Source organism: Battus philenor, unplaced genomic scaffold (assembly GCF_028537555.1).
Source record: "Battus philenor isolate CCGP_79_NKW_IND1 unplaced genomic scaffold, ilBatPhil1.0.hap1 SCAF_16, whole genome shotgun sequence".
NCBI classification, from domain to species: Eukaryota; Metazoa; Arthropoda; class Insecta; order Lepidoptera; family Papilionidae; genus Battus; species Battus philenor.
Genome location: NW_027181678.1, coordinates 13,101,473 through 13,123,373, shown reverse-complemented (window position 1 = coordinate 13,123,373; position 21,901 = coordinate 13,101,473). Strand labels below are relative to the sequence as shown.

Sequence of the window (21,901 nt, the reverse complement as noted above, 5' to 3'; positions counted from 1 at the left end):
GACATACCATAGGACTCCTTTCGAAACTCACCGACATAAACAAACTGCGAAAACTCATCAAGACATCTTTCCATCTCGAACAACTACTAAGCGGGCACAGGTACTGCAAGCAGTACCTGCACCGTTTTAAAATAATCGATAAACAGACTTTTGATCACTTACTCCGACACTGCTCCCGAATCGTATCCAAAAGACGTAACCACGTGACCTTATGTGAAAACCTTAATATACCTCCGTTCAGCTTACCGGACCTTCTCAAGAAAAAATCTACAGCAGAATCTTTTGAGGAGTTGGCCCGGCACATTGTCCTAAATCTCAAGGCATTAAACGGTCTGTAGCGCTTGGGCAGCGACTTGAAATAATTTTAATTATAATTGTATTTATGGCTAGAGTCAAGTATAACATCAGGTCATGATTGGATAAATAACCTTGTTGAAGGATGTCCATCATAATTGATCTATAAAGGAGGCCACTGCCATGGCCATCATTGGCCTAAATCAGGGCTTCTTAAACTTTTGTCATTCACGACCCCATTTATGATTGCGGGTTTCTTAACGACCCCATACAAATATAAAAGAAAAATAAATTAATATTTTTTACTGATTTATTTATTAGGTAACAATATACATATACATATGAAAATATATACTTTAAGAATTCATTTCGAAACATACAAAAATCTAAAATTAAAAATTGCACAAAAAATTATAAAATTGTATTTATATTAGTTTAAAACCTTCAACAAATGCGCGTGTCTAGACGCTACAAGTCCACTGTATTCCAACTCTAGTGATGTTATAAAATGGTATATATAAACATTTGACATTAAAATCTCTCGACCCCAGAACTTTGATACGCGACCCCACTTGGGGTCGCGACCCTTAAGAAGCCCTGGCCTAAATGATGATCACAGTGACATAACAGACATGTGAGACATATGTAAAGTCTCCGCGATCCAATCTGTAATAAGGTAGTTGACAATAATTGTGTCAGTATATATGGATCCATTTCAATTATATTAGTTTTCAGTTTTCAGAAACATAATTTTTTTTTTTGGTAAAATGAACACGGGCGTAAAGCTGGTGTCTACGAGCATATACTATCTGGGATATATCATTTTGTTAAGATATTTACTTGACTTAGATAATATAAGACGTGGTAAAACACTACCTATTTTCAAGATGTTTTTTTTTTCTTTTTTTTTTGTAATACAGTTTCTTTTTTCTTCTTTCGCTCTTTAACATCTGCTCTATTACATTTTTCATTTATCTTTATTCTTTTTACACGTCACCTTCCTAGGATGGAAGTCGAAATTAGCCGATTGTCTCTTTCCAAAGATCAATGTGCAACTTTTATCGCCGGGTACTATACCAATGAATACCGCTATAGTGATGTTCTTAAGTCGATAAAAAATCACGAAATACCGATCATTGAACCGCAACATTATATTATATCATTCACTGTCACATCACTAGCTCACCCGTCAAACCGGAATACATTACTGCTCACTTCTGGGTACAGTCGCGATCTAAACTGTATATCTTGGTATAGCCGCCAACCAAACTACTCCAAAACAGTAATAAATATTTTTTTTTATAAATGTTTTATTTAATATTCTTTATTGTACACGCTAATATACACAGTTACATAATAATAATGAAAATAGTAAAATGGGCGGTCTTATCACACGAGGCAATTTCTTTCAGACAACCATAGTATGGAAACATTAGATATATAAATACCGGGTAGTTAACGTGTACAAAATATACATATATATACATATAGCATATATATTTATAATAAATCAAGTAATAAAATAATAAATAAAACCTCAATCTTACTTGGATCGCACTTAAGTAACACAATGAAAGGAGATAAAACGCAATGGCGTAAGAATTGTGGTGAAGGATGGAAGGTGATGCAAGGAAGGATCGTAAATAAAAATTTGAGATGAAATGAGAGAAAATTTTGAAAAAAAAATCGAAAATAATAAAAATATTAAAGAAATCAAAGGTTATTTTAACTATGATGCAGGAGCGAAAAAAAAAAAAAAAACGTATCATAGACGAGTAGATAAATTCTTCCATCACTTGCGACCTTAATCTTATTACACCGTTAGCGCTTTCTATCCAAATGGTGAGTACAGTCGCGAACAAAATAAAACTTTTATTGCTATTATTTAATTACAACAATAAATTTTGTGTCAAGCCTAAACATACTTTATACTATTGTGATACAGTCGTTTATTATTTGATTTTAATACGTCATAATTGTAGAAGATAAATCGCAAGTTATTGTTTCTTATTACGACAATTTATAATTGGACAATTTATAATGGTTTATAAAAATGAGACATATAAATTAAGAAGAGAGAAATAACATAGAAGATAGAGATAGTAGTTAAAAGTTATAATGCTGAGAACGCTCCTGATAGGTACACTCGTCACGACAAATTATTTCGTACCAAACACAAACAGGTTCATCGATATTATTTACTGGTAGATCAACGTCACGCAGAGAGTAATAAAGAAGGATATGCTTGAAAATGAGGAGATCCACAGAAGAAATCTCGAAGAATTGACTACCACGACATAGAACTTCCATTAAGATATCTATGGGATATGCGAGTTAGCTCTGACGATCCCACACTAAACTCAGACTGGGTTTCTTGTGGTCACTTTTTCGATATCATTACTATACTAGTAAAACAATCCATTCGTGGTCGTTTCAGCCCATAGACGCCCACTGCAATGCTTAGACCATCACTAAGTTTGGCAGGTACGTGATCGCAGTGTGGAGTTATGTTACGCAGAGGACGCTGCTGTACATCCTCTGGATTCTTCTTTATGAGCAGTGGCTGTCGTATATATTAGAGGAACCGCGTAACAATCCTCTTCTATATCTTTCATGACATCGATTTGATGGTTAAACGACAAGAAGACAAAAGTGACAAATAAGTTACGTTTATGAAGGAATAAGTAAACACTTAAAAGTAACTTTATCTTTAATGAACTCCTTTATGTATATTAGGGGAACCGGAAAGTAATGTCGTTTCTGTCAACATATTTTACATAGAAACCAATTGACATTTACCGCTCCGGCATTGATTTTGTATACTAGATGGCAAAAGGTTGTTGATAACGAAGGTGAATATATTGTTGATTAGAAATAAAAACTTGTAAAAAATGTAGTCGTGTGAATTTAACTTAAGTAAGCGACATTACTTTCCGGTCCTCCTATTAAAGCACAGTGCACATTACATATGAAGGTAGCCCGGGTATCGAAACAACCTGTGATCGAAATTCACAGCCCTGGGCAACCACAGCTCGATCTTTTTCTTTTTAATTGTGCTATAATAGGTTAGGAAAATAAATCAAAGTAGAACGAACAAACACCATTACTTGTCGCGTTGTGAAATTTCACGTCAAAAGAAAGTATGGGCTAGAAAGGTTGAATGCCATACTAATTTGAAATGTTTTCCGTCTGAATCAACGCTTTCTAGCCGTATTCACGTAACTCGTTTATATAACCACCTTCAATTACATGGCGGCCATGCATACGTTCTTCTATACATTAAATATATAAGGATTCCTCTATATTGGATATAACAGATACCTTCGGTATCAGCTTATTTATCATAAGCCAGCAAGCCTGATGTTTAAAAAGAAATTTCGTGACTTATTATTGGAATAATTGAAGTGATTATCTTTACTTGTGTATGTAATACTGTAATTATATATTTTATATATATATATATATATATATATATATATATATATATATATAACGCAAATACCAACTTTTCCAATTCTCGAAACATGCGGAATAGTCGGGACCTGCGATTTAGTTTTTATTTCCTCAATCGTGTCAAAATGTCGTTCCCGTATAGGCATTTTGATTTTGCTGAATAGCCTGAAGTAGCACGGTGCTAAATCAAGCGAATATATTCAAGATTTTGGCAAAAATAATCGAGAAAAACCAATGCAGTATGACATCGACCAGTCGAGGACGCGTTTCAAATACAAAATATCTTTCAAATGGTTTGGGTTGAGGAAAATGATATTCAAAATTTTTACAAACACGCTTGGCAAATGTTATAGACCAGGGGTGGGCAAGCCCTTTGATATTGCGAGCCATTTTCGAAATTTTAATACGCATTTAAAACACGAAAAACACAAAAAATGTTTTTTTTTTCCACAAAAATCATATTTATTGTAAATATTTAAACAAAAGTACAAAATATGTGTATTGATGTAAGATATAATGGTACATGTATATGACAGCACTCCTAATAATACTTAAGATGCCGGTTAGTTAATTATGACCTGTGTTTGGATTTCGTTAATTTTATTGTGGAATAACAATAATTATTCACACCAGTAATTTGTTTCGATTTTCCAGGAGCTGACATGGGTTACATAAATTTAAATATTGAAATTATTCGACAAACAATCGGAGATAAAATTATCGTTCAAAGAGCCGCATATGGCTCGCGAGCCGCAGTTTAACCACCCCTGCTATAGGCATTTCTACCAACATAGGAAAAAAATGTCTGCCTTCCTAATGCCCGGAAGTTTTAAATGACAATTTCACCTTACTATTTCATCACATAGTATACAGTACCCGGCAATAAATATTGCACACCGACCTTTGGAAAGAGACAATCGTTATCTCTGTCGCACGAAATACAACTACTGACAAAACGTCACATAAGTAGTGTGGGACAGAGATAGTGCTCTACATAACCGAAATTACCCGATTGTCTCTTTTCAAAGATCGATGTGTATCTGTATGTGTGTATATTCAGACATAGTTGAGGTCACCATTTCGCGATATGATGACGGACCTCATAAGAAGGCTAAAGGTCACCGAGAGAGCAATGGAGGGAGCTATGCTCGGAGTGAAACTTCACTGCGAGATTGAATCATAAATGATGATACGTAGAAGAAACATGATCATCGACCCAGTTCGAAGAATTATTCTGAAAGCTGAGAAGATGAAAGAAGATGAAGACGTGGAGTAAGTAGGCCTCCCACTAAGTGGAACGACGGCTTAGTTCAGGTCACAGGAAATCGCTGGATGCGGGCAGCGCAAGATCGGTCGTCGTAGGGATATTTTGCAGCGACTGATGCCTTGCAATTGACTGAAGGGCGAAGAGGAAGATTAAAGAATACACCTATCCCCCGATTTACTCGGTAGATACGTTCCTGAGAAAAACGTGTAAATCGAAAATTAAAAATCTTCAAGTCAAAACCGTGTAATTCGAAAAGCTTGCAGAAAATGCATAATTTTCCTATTTAACAGTTGTCATTTTTTTTTCAATATTTTTAAGTGTACACAGAAATAAAATAAAATGCATTGACAAGTTGAAATATTTAATATATTACAGAAACATTGTTTTTTTATTTAATTACAATACATTAAACAGAAGAACAAAAAATAAAACCAACGGTGTTTTATTATCCTACACAGTAAATATGCATGCATTTATAATTTACGAATATGGAAAATAAAATCTTTCTGAAACTGAAACTTTCACTCAAATACAATTTTCCGTAGATAAAACTTTAATTTTATGCCAAGAAATACAGACACAGTGTGCATGTGCAGCAAGTCAGCATATAAGGTCGGGATACCCCGTGAAATGTGTGTGTGTACACGGCACACGTGTTCAATCACAGTAGCATTTAGTAGAGTGCGATAAAAACAAAAAAAAACTTTTTTGAAAAACCGTGTAAAACAAGTACCGTGTAAATCGGGGGATAGGTGTAATTTGTTCAAGTATTTGTGTGTTAAAGGTATAGCTTAATATAAGCACCATCAAAATGAATGTATTTCTTTGTGATGGTATATCGAACGAAATAATCCAGTCATATTGCCAAAACGCGATTAAAAATTTGCTTAGATATTTACGTAAAATTGATTAATCCTTAAATGCATAATGATGAAAAACTGCAACATATCACTTAAACGAAAAATGAGTACTACACTTAAAAGTCAATGCAGTGTTATATATCTGCAAGATAAGGTAGTATAATAAATGTTATACATACTTTTTTTTCTATTTTTCCCTGCATTGTAGTGTAATTATCTGTATGATATATATTTTTTAAAGTATAAATAAAAGTTATGCATTTAAGGGTTAAGAGAGACCAAATTGTCATTGTTTAATTTAGTATCAATATACTTCTGCTTATTGACAATGTTATAATAAATTTTGATTCTAGAATAGTAAAATTAAATTTAAACTGTGACGGTTATTTGCTATCTAGTTAGTACAAAATTATCTTATTGTTTAATAACAAACGTCATTCTAAATTCAAAAATGTTCTATTGTTTTAAAAAAAAAATTAGCTGTCACTACACCAAAGAGGTTAACATTTTCTTCAAGGAGTTGGCTACGGTATCTCATTTAAATTAAACTGTTTGTTTATCCTTAAAGCGCCATCTATTAGCCTTCCTTGTTCCTGTGACGCGTTGTCAATATTCCAGATGACGTATTGATATTCTGAATTACATATAGATGGCGTCGAAGACACGTAAACACAGTATGAATATATGCACTGAATTAAGTCGTTCGTATATATTTTTATATATATTATTATTTAAAAATAAATACTTAATATTTTGCAGTGGTAGCACAGCGGACTGGGACTCACAATCATAGTGAGTTCAATTCTCGATTTATACAATCTTATATAAATCGCTCTGTAATAAACTTCCGAAAGATGGCCAGTGGTGTCCTCTGCGTACTATCACACCGTGATCGCCAACTCGCCTGCTAAACGTGGCGATCATGGTATATCCCCCATTGATATCTTTTGGGTAAGGCGTATGCTTTGCAGTGAGTGTCTACGGGTTGAAACGACCACTACCCACAAAATGTAAAGTGAAAAATGATTACAAACTTTTACCTTCATTTCTCAGTTTTAATAAACATGTTTTATTTTCATGTTTAAATGCTTAAGCAAGTTGAGGGCAGTGTTATTTTGTGATAAATGATATATATACCTTCTGATCCCGCAACCGTTGTATATTATGTATGTTATTTCTAGGAAACATTAAAAAAAATAAAGGTTGATCGTAGAGAAGTGAAAATTTAGGGTTTTATGTATTTTTGTATGCTGTATCATAAAATAATAAAAACATAAAAATTGTCTAAAATATAAAAAAGCGGGCGGTGCAGTATGTTGCACGACTACCACTGCATGTGCGGAAGTGGCTAAATATTGGTCCTTTTCTTACTCTAGAAGACTTATCTGTCAGGAGAACAGCAACTGAAGTCTATCTTCAGCTCTAACGGACACTTAAATCGAATCCAAAACGTGTGTGACGTACTAATTCAAAAAGTCACCCAGATCTTCGCGGTCTGGTCCCATGTAACAAGCGACCTTGTGAATTAGAAAACCATCACAAACAAGTGCTTATATTCTTCTTCTCTTTAGCCGATAGACACTCACAATTTTTTTAAATGGCCCCCGCTTTTGGAGGCCTCTCGTACACCTAATTAGTTGGGATTAGGGTCTTTGTTCCCAAATAAGTTTTTCAGATTTTTCATCTTTATTATTCACTCATTGTCATACTTCTCAATTTCTTTTATTCTTACCTTATTTCCATCACAATATCTTTCATTTTGTTCTTTCAATCCTTCTTGCTTTCATCGCCTTCCTTCCATCATCTTATTACTCTTAGGTGGCTAGGTACATTTTTTAAATTCTTTATTTTATTATTTACATATTCTGTTTTATTTTATTTTATCACAGTTTTCTGTAGGTTGTGCTTTCTTAATACATTACTACACTTTTCTTATACTATTTTTCCTATTATTAATTGACTAGTTATTTTATGAGCAGTTTATTAGATACCTACTTATCTATACTGTTTTGTTGTTTTGGGCAAAATAGACACCCACTACAAGGCATAGGCATCGGCCAAAGCTAGCCACGATCACGGATCCTGCTTGTATCCAGCGACTATATCGTCGGACCCTAGGGGGGGCCTACCGACGCTATCTATATGCTCATTTACAGTGACCACTTGACCATTACGAGAAGAATGTCAGATGAGCCCAATATATCGTAAAAATAATCAATAGTCAATAATCATAGACTAATAACAAATTAGTCCACGAACCTCAGGAGCTAATAAGCGAAGTCAACGTTGTTGGTCGAATAACAGACACTAGGGCTGTATAATAGTGTCCGTGCGGTGGTTGCAATATTACGTCACACTAACTCGTGCGTGTATCACACGGATGAGACACAAGCGATCGCAAGATTCATCGATGTGATGAATACAACCATCGCACAGATACTGACGCACACCCTGAGGATGGCGATATGGAGTAGGTATGAGGAAGTGATCGGACGATACATAATATTAAAAACTGGACATTGTTTAGACCAGTGATTCCCAAAGTGGTCTATATCGACTCCTAGGGGTCTATGACAACCTGCAAGTGGTCTACGTCAGCGAAAAAATTTTTTATTAATGTTACGTATATTTTACATAACAGATACAAAATTTCATTTTGAGTAGTTTTAATTTAAATTCAATTAATAAATGTATTAATTAACATGTGTTTTTACTTTAAGTTTTTAACACTAAACTAACAACAACGCTACAGTTAGAAATTTACAGGAAATCAATATCAGGTAAGTATGGGGTCTACCCAACACGGAAAAACATGGCAAGGGGTCTACGATACAAAAAAGTTTGGGGAACTCTGGTTTAGACGTATATTGTCGTTCGACTCCAACTAGAGACGGTCAGAATCTGTTTATTGTGTTAAATATTTTTTACACGTTCTTATTTTTATTTCTCTGTTTCTCTTTACATTCTTTACAATTTCCTACAAACATCATCTATTTTTCATCACAATACCTTAAACTCTCTTTCCTTACTTGTCTCCTTATACACAACACGTTCCTTATTTTTCTTTCCCTCTTAAAATACAGTAAAATACTTCTTATCACAGCGTAGTTTCATCAATTCTATTTCTATACTTTTTCTTTGGTTATTAGTAGTCATTAAGATAGATAAGGGAACTACTTTTTTACCTAAACACTGGAACATGTAATAACGTGAAAAAACAAAAGTCTGAAATAAATAGACGTAGATGTAAAATAAAGTCGCCGACGCTAATGTCTGTAGAACATTGATTCTAATAATTAAAAAAGTGTCAGATTGAGCTGACATAATGATATTCTCAAAGTTAACACATTAAACGCCGCGGGTTTTTGACTAAAACTTCTCAACATGCCTTCGCAGGTTTTTGTTGTGTTAAGTATATTGTAATCAAATATGTTTTTAAAAAGGTCTATAACTTCATCATAAAAGGTAAAGAACATTTTTTTAATTAAAATTACAAGTGACCCATCAGGCATTAAAAGTGTTTAAAAAGTTTTTAACTTCATAAACAAAGATTTTGACTTTTTTTTCTGGGGGTCACCGATGACCCCCACAGCGTTTAACGTGTTAAGCTGCGAAGGTTCCAAACACGCGCCAATTTGAGAAGAACCTCAAAAAGCTACTCATTGCTCCTTGCAACGGATTGCTCCTTGTGGTGACTTCGATTCTATTATCTTAGTAGTTAAGCATTTTTTTTCAATTTATATACCAAAGATGCGGAGACTGTAGAAGAATTTAGACCTATTGGTACGGACAGACAATATATGAAAGGTTTTTTATATTATAATGATGATGATGGTGCTGTTCTGCATCCTAATTTCGTCATATGCGAGCCTTTGAAGAGTCCACAAATCAGACATGTTTTTTTTAGGGTCACTTTTACAATGACCTTCATATTTAAAGTGCGATTCATTTTAGCTCTATTGTCACGTAAGTAACCCTTCACACTCTTAAAGACTTTTTTATCATTTTTTTTTTTGTTTATGAAACTTATTCAATTTATTACATAATAATCTGTCATTAAATGAAAGTGTATATTTACAGTTGTATAAATCTTGAAATACCTACAAAAAATCATATTTTTTTGTATATTCTTTTTTATCTACAATCAGTCTCAAATTTAGTAGAATTATTCCTATCTCTTTATCTCGTTTAAGACGGTGGTCGGCAGATGATACCTCATCATTCACCATCTGACACCAATTTTTTGTATACATTAAGTTTTACTCGTTTAGAATAGCTTTTCGTGTATAAATAAATAAATAAAAATACTCATAGTATTATCAAAAACCTAACAGAGTCTAGTACCAAAGCCTTCTAGCTTATTTGTATAAATAGATACAGGCTATTCTCCTCCGCCCTGCCACCTCACACATGGCGAAAAAAAAACTGGTAAAAAATTTCAGCCAGGACCTCCAAGGCTGGACAGTCTATGGACATAAGGTACCAGCGGCTATTTGTTCTGCGTACTATATCCTACCTATTTACACTTGAAATGATAATATTTAAAAGAAATTACATGAACAATTTTTTATTACAACATAAACGTAACTAAAAAAGAAAACATAACGCAGATATTGGAGCGTCAAGGGCATGTTTGCAGATGCCAGGGTTCCGGATAACTACGCAATCATACGATGTCGACCAGCTAGTGAGTGGAACAGGCTATGTAATAGTAGCAATAATATTTTAACTGGTCACGCGTGTGTACGAAAGTGGTTTCTATCACCACTGAATAAACCTACACAAGAGTGTTAATGACAAAATAAACACTACTATTAAAAAAAATACTTTATGTTTTTATATTAAGCGACTTTTTTAAAATTAGTGTGATAGTTAAATTGTATGACATAATAATCCATAACTAATATAGCCTTTAACTAAATTTTGTTACTAACTTATATGCTATGAACTCGCTAGATTTTGAAATAAAATTTATTAATTTTAATATAACAGTTGTGAAGTCATTTATATCACTTTAATGGGAAAGAATTTTTAATAAAATTTTGTATAGTTAAAATAAAACAAATCGATCATAATAAGTCACTCGAGTATTACGAGCATACATGACAAGATTAAAAATAAAAAAATATCGATAACAGCCAGGGTTATACACACGCGATTCCATGTAATCACGTTACAAATTAAATGTTTAATTAATTAGTTAAATTTTCCCAAATTTATTCTATATAAACACTTAAAAAATTAACCATTATATTCCTAGGTTTAATGTAATGCAAGCTTTAAACATCTCGTATTGATTTCTACATACAATAACTAATATAATTCTAAAAATGATCTCCATTTTGAAAATAATATAATTATAATATCGATTTTTCAAAGCCAGAATAACTTGTAGCGTGGGAAAATGTTATTATTATCATCATAATTATTACTTCCTAGTGTAACTATATCAAATTAATGTTTATTGGAGGAAAATTCTTTAATACAAGTAAAAATTGGTCTTAAATTATGAATCTGTGAATACATAACAAAAACATACATCTTTTATTGAATTATGTGTCCTGGTATACGGAGTTTGCGCAAAAACACCTATCTATTTACAAGGTGATTACTTGATGCTTTAATTAAATATATAACTACGTAAGCTATCGAAGCATCTTACCTTTATTTTGTCGTAAGTGTTGTCTAGTTCTAATTTATGAACGAAAGGGTTCAATATTTCGGCGCGGATGCCGTCAGATGAGAAAGCGCCGGTTTCACTGTGCATTTTACCATTCATTTTCACAGTAACACAATTACTAAATAAATCACAAAAATTTAATACGTTTATACTATTAAGTTCATTTTTTAACTAAAAAGCACATAATGTTTAATAGTCTCAAATTAAGCATGTATTACGTTCTATTATGAGAAAATAATTGCAACAACATTCACAAGCACCCACTATTGGATATAATTCAAGACTGTCGTTTTTCTAAAGTGTAGCGGTGTTGCTGCATTATCTGATATAATATTTAATGCTCTGAAAATATACATTATACATCTAAAAAAGAATTAAAGACTTTTTATAGTTCATGAGATCATCATTCTGGCATAAAAAATTTTTTAGGGTATTAGCACATTTTTTATTTTCTTCCGATAATGCCTCTTTTCTTACTTACTTATTTGTACCAAAGTTTAAATTTCGAACTAATAATAATGTTTTTAAAAACTTGTTAAAAAAATTGTTTTTAAAAAACTACGACAATGTAATAACAGGTGCACCTAAATATTACACAAAAATTTTGAAGGTAGTTACTGTACTATTATTTTTAGGCAAGAATATGTGTATGCGCTATTATTTATATAAATCTCACAATGTAAATAACGATGGATGTAATTACTAATTACTCTCTTAATTTTTTTTAAAGTTGTTGTTGTGGTTTATACAAATAATACCATTAAATTTAAGTCCTTAAGACGAATTTATATTGTTTAAATTCACCATACTATTTCAATGTTGTAATCTAGCGATGCTTCATTTATAGACTTACAATGGAATTATTTTTTTTTATTATTCTATTTATCAAATTTTTTTTGTCTTAATTTACGGTATTATGGATATATTACAAAAAATATATTTAAAATAAAATTTACTTAAATATTTGTTTATGTTAACTGATGTGATAAATTAAAATTTCAAATTAATTTACGTACGGTGGTATACTACCTTAAATATAATTCAAAAAAATTTTCTCTAATTTATTATGTCTAACCTGTGACATGTTACGGTATAGTGATCTAATATTAACGAATGACTGTATTTGTTGATTTCCAATATATTCTTTTTTCGTTTTTTCATTTATTTCTTGACTAAAAATAAAAGAAAATGCATATTTCTTTGTATAATGGAATCTAAAGTGCAGAAACAAATTATTGACTACTTTTCAAGTTTTGAAGAGTTTCATAACACAACGAAAACGTGTTTGAAAGTTTGCCAAACCTGCGCAATTTCTATAAATAAGTGTATTAAGCGATACAACAATATAAAAGAGTAATAACAGTTCATTTGTTAATATGTTTCTTGTATTTAGTGTGGGATTATATTTATGAATGCGTCACGTTTTGCAGAGCCGATTTGAAGGATACGCCATTAGAAGTTTTTGACGATCTGCAATCTATACTGTCAACATCTTTGTTTAACCTTATCTCTAAAGAAATCAACGAGATTAGGAAACAGGGGTAAGTAATAGACCACTTGGTCAGAAAATAACCTCTTTAAAATCCATATGTAAACTCTGCTTTTAGTGTTAGATTGTAGATGGTATTAAAAAAATGTTTGATATTGTTTACACTAATGTAAAGTAAACAATTTCTCTTACAACTGGTAAATAATAGTTTTAAAGGTTATAATGCAGGTAAAATTATTTAATATTTCGTCCTTATCTGTTCTATCTTATCTTATATGTATAATATTAATGTTTTTATACAAATAAAATTTACGAAAAAAAATTACTGAATATAGGACTAATCTTTATACTATTACTACATACAGTACGCCATGTGTTTAATATTTTTCATAAAAAATTACTTACTTTTTGACCATAGTAAGTGGTTAGTTTCACAACAACAATTTAATTTTGGGAATTTTTATTAGAATTTATCAGTTTATCAGGAAATAAAATTGATTATGATTGATTATCTCAAAAATTTCACCAATGTGGTGCTTCTTTCTTATATTTTCTTCGTTTGCTCTGATTGCAAAACTGTTATTAGGTAATCAATATAAAGTAAAGATTATTTGTATATTTGTCCTGATATTAGCAAATTTGTTTTGTTTATTATTATTGTTTACATGCATTACACATTGTATGTAAGTTCAGTGTGAATCAACTTGTATTATTATGAAATTAGTGTAATTAAAGTGTAAAAATTTTAATGTAGAATTTAAATAAATAAACATTGGTTTATAGAAAAAAATTACTTCTAGATTAAATGTTGATGTAACACAGTTGTCTTGGCTTTCTCTTGCTTATAATAATTAATATCTTTAATTAACTAAATATTACAACCTTATACCACAAGAAGCATAATAAGGGAGATAGAAAATTAATCATTATATTTTATTATTAATAAATATTATATAGATTATTTTTTCTTGTATAAGGGGCAGTAGAGTCTAATCAGTTTCATTTCTAAAAAAATTGTTGTAAGGAGATAAACCATTCCATATGAAAATTCTGAAGCTATGATTATTAACCAACCAACATATGACAGAGTTTCCAAGAAATGAACATGAATTTTAGAGAAGTAAAATTATTTGTACTTTAAGTATCATATTTATGGATAAAATATTACCATTTTTGCATCATTCATCATCTTTTTAATAAATATTAATACTTGCTTACAAAAATTTTAAGAAATGGCTCGCACTCTGAAAGTACTTGGCCGCCTCTGATATATATAATACATCAGGTTTAAATTTTAAATTTACATTTAGTTAAGCACCAAAACTTATGAAGTACAGCTATTAATTTATTTATATCTTTAGGCTGATAAATAATTAAAACATAATTATTACATTTCAGATTAGTTACAGAAGAGTTATTTGAAAAATTGTGTCATAAGGCCAACATTCTTAAAGACAACTGCAAAGATATTGATTTGTCAGATCAAACACTCTTGGTAAAGGGAACGCCACTTCAACCACCATTAAAGCAGATTCTTGATTTTGTCGATGACAGCATTACATATGGTAGTCAAGCATCAGCACATATAGAATCATCATTAAATGTTCTAGCATTGGAGGGACCTAATAGCGAATCCCAGGTGGACAACTTTAAAATATCTTCAAAGTTGCAAAAACGAGTAACAGAAATACTGCAGTACACATCATTTTGTTCAGAAAACATTGTATAGCACTATGGACCTATTAGATTCAATTTTAAATTCTATGCAAAAACCTCCAACAGCTAGCGAAGCTCAGAAAAATGCCATTAAGAAACAGAAAGAGGCTATTGAGCGTAAACAAAAGGAAGAAAAAAACATGCTGAATAGATTCAGAAAGAGGGTTGAAGAAAAAATAGGTAATTTTATTAAAGAAGGTACTAAACCTTATATACAATTTGATCCTATGGAACAGACATACAGGTCTATAATACGAGATGTAGCTGAGACAGCTGGTGTCCAAATATTCTCATTTGGACAAGAAGGTATTGACAGGTATTGTGTTATCTATACAAAAGATAGAGGACCATCTGAGGATGAACTTACAGTGCGTAGAGCTGGTGGTGTTTGGAGCGAAGATAAAGCTGCAGAAATGGCGTTAAGGCATATTGAAATGCAGAGGCAAGCAGCCTTGGAAAATGAGGAGGAGAAGAACAGAAAGAGAAAGCATGGCAAGGAAGAATTAAGCGGTACATTTTATAAGCAAAAGTATGCGCATCTTATAGGTCAGGAAGCTGCATTAGATGCAGCACACAAAACAAATGTAAATAAAAGCTATGGAGAGGTACCCAGTGAGAATAAAAAGGATTTGAGATCCATAGAGCAGACAATGGCTGATATCAGAGCTAAGAAAATGCGTAAAGCAGAAACAAATAAAGAGAGCTTAGACAATAATTAGCAAATATTTGATGCGATATCAAAACTGCAATTGCAAAGATGTCATAGTTTTATTAATACCAATGGTTGGTTGGTTAGTAATTTTTTTTTAAATGGCATGGGGTCCCCTAATACTTAGAAATCATTTTATTTTAATTTATATCATCTAAGCTTATCCTTGAAACATATGAGACCTGTTTTAGGGATTTTCATATTACTAAATATTTTAAATTATAAATATAGCTTTTTATGTAGAAATTTTTATAGACCCTTAATATCAGATATGTTTAATCATCTGAAAAATATTATAATTGAACCAAGAATGAAGGTACTATACTATATTTGCCGGTAACTGTCATTATTGCTCACTTCGTAAATGAAAGGGGCAGATGATTGTAGTGAACATCAATAATTGCAACATTATTAATTTTGAAATGTTATGACACAAAATAAAAAGGCAGTTTGTGTAAATTTATCGACAGCCACAAAAATCCTTCAAAGAGCCGCATGTGGCTCGCGAGTTGCAGGTTGGCCACCCCTGGTATCATATTGACAGATTTTTTTTAATATAACTCATAATGAGTTATATTAAAAAAAATCTGAAAGTCATCTTATAATTTGTTGTTACGTTTTATCATCCAAAAATATAATACGTAATTAACCTTATTTTTAAAAAAATAATATATGTTTTTATAACATATAAGTCAAATATATGGGGATGCCATGTAATAATGTGTTCTTTTAATTGGAATTAATTTTTGATTCAATTAATTTATTTTATTTTAGATCAATTAGTTTGTGTAATAGTTGGTTTTAGATTGTGAATGTGCTTTTAAAAGTGTCATTTGAATTGTTTTAAAACATGTTAGGCTTAGATGTACGAAGCAATAACTTGGGACAACCGATCTGTGTTATTTCACTAATATGATAGGCATTTTAAATATATTTCAACTATTTTTTAAAGGCACTTAATACTAGAGATAAAATGTTTTTAATGACATCTCCAGACATATTATTGAGAGAAATTTTATTCAACAAAGATCAATGAAGTGACATTTTTGTGAGGGACAATAGACCAAATGTTTTTGTCTATTTACTGTCTTATGTCTCTTAGTGATGGTTTAAGGAAACAAGAGATTGCACTCATTTTGCTATGTTTATATATTTGCTATTTCATTCTCTACCAGCCCAAGATTAAGTTTAGGTGCTCCAAAATATTCTACCGAGCCCAGAGTTATTTTTGGCGATATTGTTTGCAGACAACCAGATAACTTCAACAAGCTATTGGCTGTAGGGAAAATTAACCCATCTAAATGACCATGTAGACAGTCACATTCCTAATTCTCTGGTCAAGTGAAATCTTACTGCTGTGAGGAAGTTAGAGGATTAACCCTTTGCCTCAACATGGCGTCTGTCAGTGTCGGGGACATATGAAACATAGTTCATGATCCTATGGTCTATAGTGCATATGGAGCCAGCAATTTTAAACTGCAATTTTAAGGCTTTGATATAATGTAGCCTACTTTATTTAAGGCAGGTCTTACGTGTACACACCCTGGGAGTTCAGACATATGTCAATAAGCATTCGACAGGTTAATCAAGGATGTTTTTTACATTTTCTTTGCTGTTATAAACATTCTAGACTTCAGCTGACATTTGTACACCTTCATTTTTTATGTTTATTTAATTTGAGTTTGGCAATTTTCTTTAAGCTATGACTGATCCTATGGTGTAATGCTATTATATGATTTTACTCATATCACAGTTCTACTTGAATAGAGTTCTACTACATGCCAATGACTTCATGTAATGGGTACGAACCCATCCAGCTCTGTGTATTTTTAAGTTTACTGACCTTTTCACTACTTCAACTCATCTCTGATGATGGTGTAAAAGTCCTCGGGCTAACAGCAATAACATCAACAAAGAATAAGTAGTCTATGCAAATATATACTCTGGAAGGTATGTGCCATTAGGTCTGTTATGTTTACCCACAATCATCTCACAAAGTCTTCGGTAGATAATGTAAGCAGGATGCTTTCAATTAGTCCTTTAGGAAATCAATGAGGGAGGCCTATGTCCCAGCAGTGTATGTGCTTTGGTTAAAACAATCACATTGAATTTTATTCTTATTTTATTATATATTTAAATGTATGTATGAGCCTTCACTAAAATGTCCCTTCATCAATATGTGTTTGACAAACATCTGTTATATTTTGTTAGGCTTTGTTTAGTTAAATACTCTTTTTCAAGAGAATGTTTGAGTGTAAACAGTAAATGTTTTAAAAGACTGCCCACCTATTTTAGTTGTTTAGTTTGAAAAGAAGATGTGTTAACAATAAACCATTATCATAAAAATAAAGACTGTGACAAATAATGTGGTTTTATTTTGTATTATCGATTAATATTAAATAATTTGGACACGAAATTCAATTCAATGCAAAATATCTTTATTGGGATGGTAGAGTGGGCATTAATACGCACTTATAAATTGTCAATTATTTTAATACTAAATAGATAAGGAATTCAATTTGAATAAATGTGATTATATTACTGTTGTGTGTAAAATTTCCCATTGCAACATTTTTTTGGTGATTGAACCCGTTTACAGTTTTTTAATTAACTTTGTAACAATCATGTCAAACTTAAAGATCATTACTTCAATTTTTTTCGACTCAACACTCATTAATACGTGTTTGTGGCACATGAATAATAGATTGAGCATCACTGCTTTATAAAATTAATGTTTTATATATATAGCATTTTCTGAGTAGTGGTATTTACTATCTTATATAGTTTATACTGTGCATTAATTATTTGGGATTGCCACTGCTCACATAACAAGTTTCCTGAGGATAGACAGTTGTGTCCTTTACGTACCGTAATAAAACATTGTGATCGCCAAGTTGGGCTATTATGGTACACCACCCATAGATATTTTTTTGGGAGGTCTATTCCCTAGTAGTGCCTCCCTATGGCCATACAGTGGGTGTCTATGGGCTTAATTGACTAAGATATCAGTAACAACGATTTTAATTTTTAAATGTGTTCATTCAGATCACGACAGAAACATTTCAGTTTGATAATATCTGTGTTAAAAGAAGTCGTTAGAAAGAATTCGTCTTCGACTTACAATCATTACAAGTAAATTATGCTTTAAAATATTAAAATAACTACAGGCAACGTACTATAGAAAGTATAAATATCGAAAATAAAAGCCCTTCAAAAAAGTACTTCAGTAGGGCTTAACTATAATCACAGCGTTGATTATAAGATAATTCTCAAAAATCAAATAACTGAGTCTGCTTTTTCTTATGTCCTGTGGTTATTAATCGCAATTTATGAAATTCGAAAATATAAATAAGATTATAAAATGCAAATATATAATATTTGTCACTGGTTGATTATTGTTTCTAAAGATGTAATAAATAATGTTTATATAGATATTTAAAACTCAGTTTGTTTTTACCACGACATGGCGGTAGAATCTTGTTCCAGCAGTACGTGACATATTTTAAAGAACTTCCAAACGCAGTGGTCGTGTTTTTGAATTAAAATATTCGTTCCGAAATGATCCTTCCTCCGTGCAAATTTGTATTAGTTCTTTTTTACTCTGCACTCCTGTACAAATAAAGAAAATAAAAGTAAGCTTTTCGAACATTTATTTACGATTAACACGTATAATAAGTAATATACATAAGTCAACGCGAACAACAAGTCTTCACAAATACTAATACTTAGGGATATATTTTTGTGCTAAACATCAGTAATTCTAAACAACAAGATTATGTAAGCTTTACGTACTAAAACACTTAAAAATAAAATGTACAATATAAAAAGAATAACAGAGATAAATATAAACCAGTTAAAATTGTCGAGAAATTGTTTACTCTATAGCAAAAGATGTTATCGATTATATATTCTGTCGAAGGTGCTGTATGTAGAAAAACATTTAATAATTTCTCTCTTGAAATGTTTTTTTAAATTATAGACAATTTTTAATAATAAGTTCTGGACGCAACTCTAATTTATTACATAAAAAGCTTTTAAATCTACAATTTTAACAAAAATATTTTTAATGGCAACATTGTAGTAAATTTTTAAACGAAATAGTTTACGGGTAAAGTAAAAAAAAATATATATAAAACTCTAAAGTCAAAATATTCATTCGTTACATTATTTTAATTGACTTGCCCAATTTAAACAATCATAAGTTTTAGTGTCTTTAATAAAACTTAAATAAAATGAATTTTATTTTAAAGATGTCCGTTTATACTTATTTGAAAATAAAAAACCTAAAAAAAATTATTCTCAGAATAATTTGAAATAGATCCTTAATATTTAATTATTCATCTAAGACTAATATAAACCATGGCATTACATTTCATTTTCTCAATAACAATTACACTCTGTGCGCACAATTTTCCTTACATGAGGCCGATTTCTTACAGTACAAGAAAGTCTTACACACTAAAGGTAACATACAGTAAAGGTCGTTACAAAATTAGTGACAGCTAGAGTATATAACATATTTTTTGTTGCAATATCCATTAGCATAAGTGAAATCTCAAAATTACAACAGATTTATTGTCATTTAGTCTTTATCAAATGTGAATTATTAGGGAATTTTAAGATGTAATTTAAAATTCTGCTAATATGTTATGAATGTGAGTAAAAGAATAAATATTGCCTTTGCAATGAACATTTTAGATAACATTTACAATCGATTACACTTTGACATAGAAACCGTTGGCATACAATTTATGATATGAACAATAGCATCTGAATAAATATATTTGTGATAATGATATTAATAATTTTTAACGACAAATTTCAATTCTTTAGGTTTATAAATTACAATATTTTGGTGTTAACTTTTATATATATAGCAACATTGTTATGCATTATACTCTTTACACATGTTCAAATTTGACAAGTGAAAGTTTAATATCTATTATTTATTGATTTGTGGAGTAAAATCGATTTCGTATATTATATTACTTTGACATGTAAATACCTTAAAATCATATATCGTGAAGTATTTCTATACTAAGGAACATAACAATGATATCACATTGAATCATTTAAAATATTACTTCTAGTAATCACACACTAATGAAATTTTATAGTTATACAATAGACTATCTTCGCTGTATATTTTCCAAAAAAGATAAATGGAGTACTTTAAATAAAATGTTAATATCTATACAATTATTGTCAAGTACATTTATTGTATTTTTATTGTCCTTGTCTTATTCGAAGCTACTTTTAGCCTAAAATGAGATAAAACATTGAAAGCGTACCCTTACAAGCGTACCCAAGCGTACCCTCTTTTTTTACAAATTTGCAAACGATTTTGTTATGACAAGTTTGAGAAATTTATTTTATTATCTTGTAGGAGAAATGCCACTTATAGGCTAACATATGTAGAGTAATGGTTGTTTAAAGATTATTCAGGTTGGCAACCCCGTAACTAATTTCACTGAATTGTCAGTTCGACCGTGTACCGCGAATGTTATCTAATTTTAACTGCCACGCATCATAGAATAGTTTTTGTCTATTCACTGCTGCCCAAATGACATTTACACATTTCGCGATTTGAGGTGGCAGGGCGGTGGTGGCCCTTATCATAAAACATTTTACGGTAGCGAATATCGTAGGCTCTTTAAATAACCTCCACTCTTGCCGCTACATGCAAGTATCACCGAATTGGGATTTGTGTGTAAAACCGTTATCTTAATGTAGATATTTCATTTACATTGTCTTATTAACTAAATTTAAACACCAGACTACAATCTTAATTTTTTTAAAACAACATATATGTACGTTCAAAAACGAATATAACGTCAATTGATTATTGTCCGAAATTATTATGAAGGTTATATGATTTTTACTCATATAAAAAGGTTTATTTATTTTTACTGTAAAAATAATGATGAATTTTCGTCAATTTTCCGTATTTTTAAATTTAAAAATTAAGTCTTAAAATCATCAGAGATTATTTAGGTTACATAGTTTTCTTATGAAACTATATGTATTGTTTACAATGTAAGAGCTGCCACACTCGAAGCTATATATGTTATAGCCTAATTGCTAACTCTGCAAATTCTGACCGACGACAAACCGAAGAGAGAATAGTCATGTTGACAGACTTCAAGTGACGCCTAAAGCACAACAGAATGACATTCATGTGTCATGTGTTTTACGCCACACAACAGTCTTTTATTTCAATATTTAATTTTAGAATAAAGAACCTCTTTAAACCTAAAGGCCTCTATTCCCAAAAAATATTAAATTTTTAATACCGATGAATTAAATGCTTTAGTCTTTTAGCAACTTTTAAAAATTCTACAAGTTATATATTGTCATTAAACTTTTCTACGAAATTTATTACGCACGAAATCGTTGGGTATACAAATATTTTATAAGAAGTTATAAAAAAAAT

General features: G+C 31.0%; 2 protein-coding genes across 4 annotated transcripts in view; one reads left to right on the top strand and one right to left on the bottom strand.

The window, feature by feature from the left end:
- LPCAT (lysophosphatidylcholine acyltransferase) overlaps positions 1 to 11,653 on the bottom strand; it is an 87,328-nt gene extending 75,675 nt beyond the window's left edge. Inside the window, exon 1 of the mRNA XM_068762520.1 lies at positions 11,537 to 11,653. Within this exon, the coding sequence (XP_068618621.1) occupies positions 11,537 to 11,653 (117 nt within the window). The remainder of the gene's footprint in view (positions 1 to 11,536) is intronic.
- A 1,038-nt stretch (positions 11,654 to 12,691) lies between these two features.
- LOC137919243 (sperm-associated antigen 7 homolog) lies at positions 12,692 to 15,664 on the top strand. Of its 3 annotated transcripts, none has more exons than XM_068762261.1 (3): positions 12,692 to 12,907; positions 12,998 to 13,095; positions 14,442 to 15,664. In XM_068762261.1, the coding sequence occupies exon 3, from the start codon at positions 14,777 to 14,779 to the stop codon at positions 15,476 to 15,478; it is 702 nt and encodes a 233-aa protein (XP_068618362.1). In that variant the 5' UTR covers positions 12,692 to 12,907; positions 12,998 to 13,095; positions 14,442 to 14,776; the 3' UTR covers positions 15,479 to 15,664. The 3 variants fall into 3 exon arrangements, with proteins under 3 accessions (XP_068618362.1, XP_068618360.1, XP_068618361.1); XM_068762259.1 differs by having other exon boundaries at positions 12,985 to 13,095; XM_068762260.1 differs by lacking the exon at positions 12,692 to 12,907 and having other exon boundaries at positions 12,923 to 13,095.
- Positions 15,665 to 21,901: the final 6,237 nt, after the last annotated feature.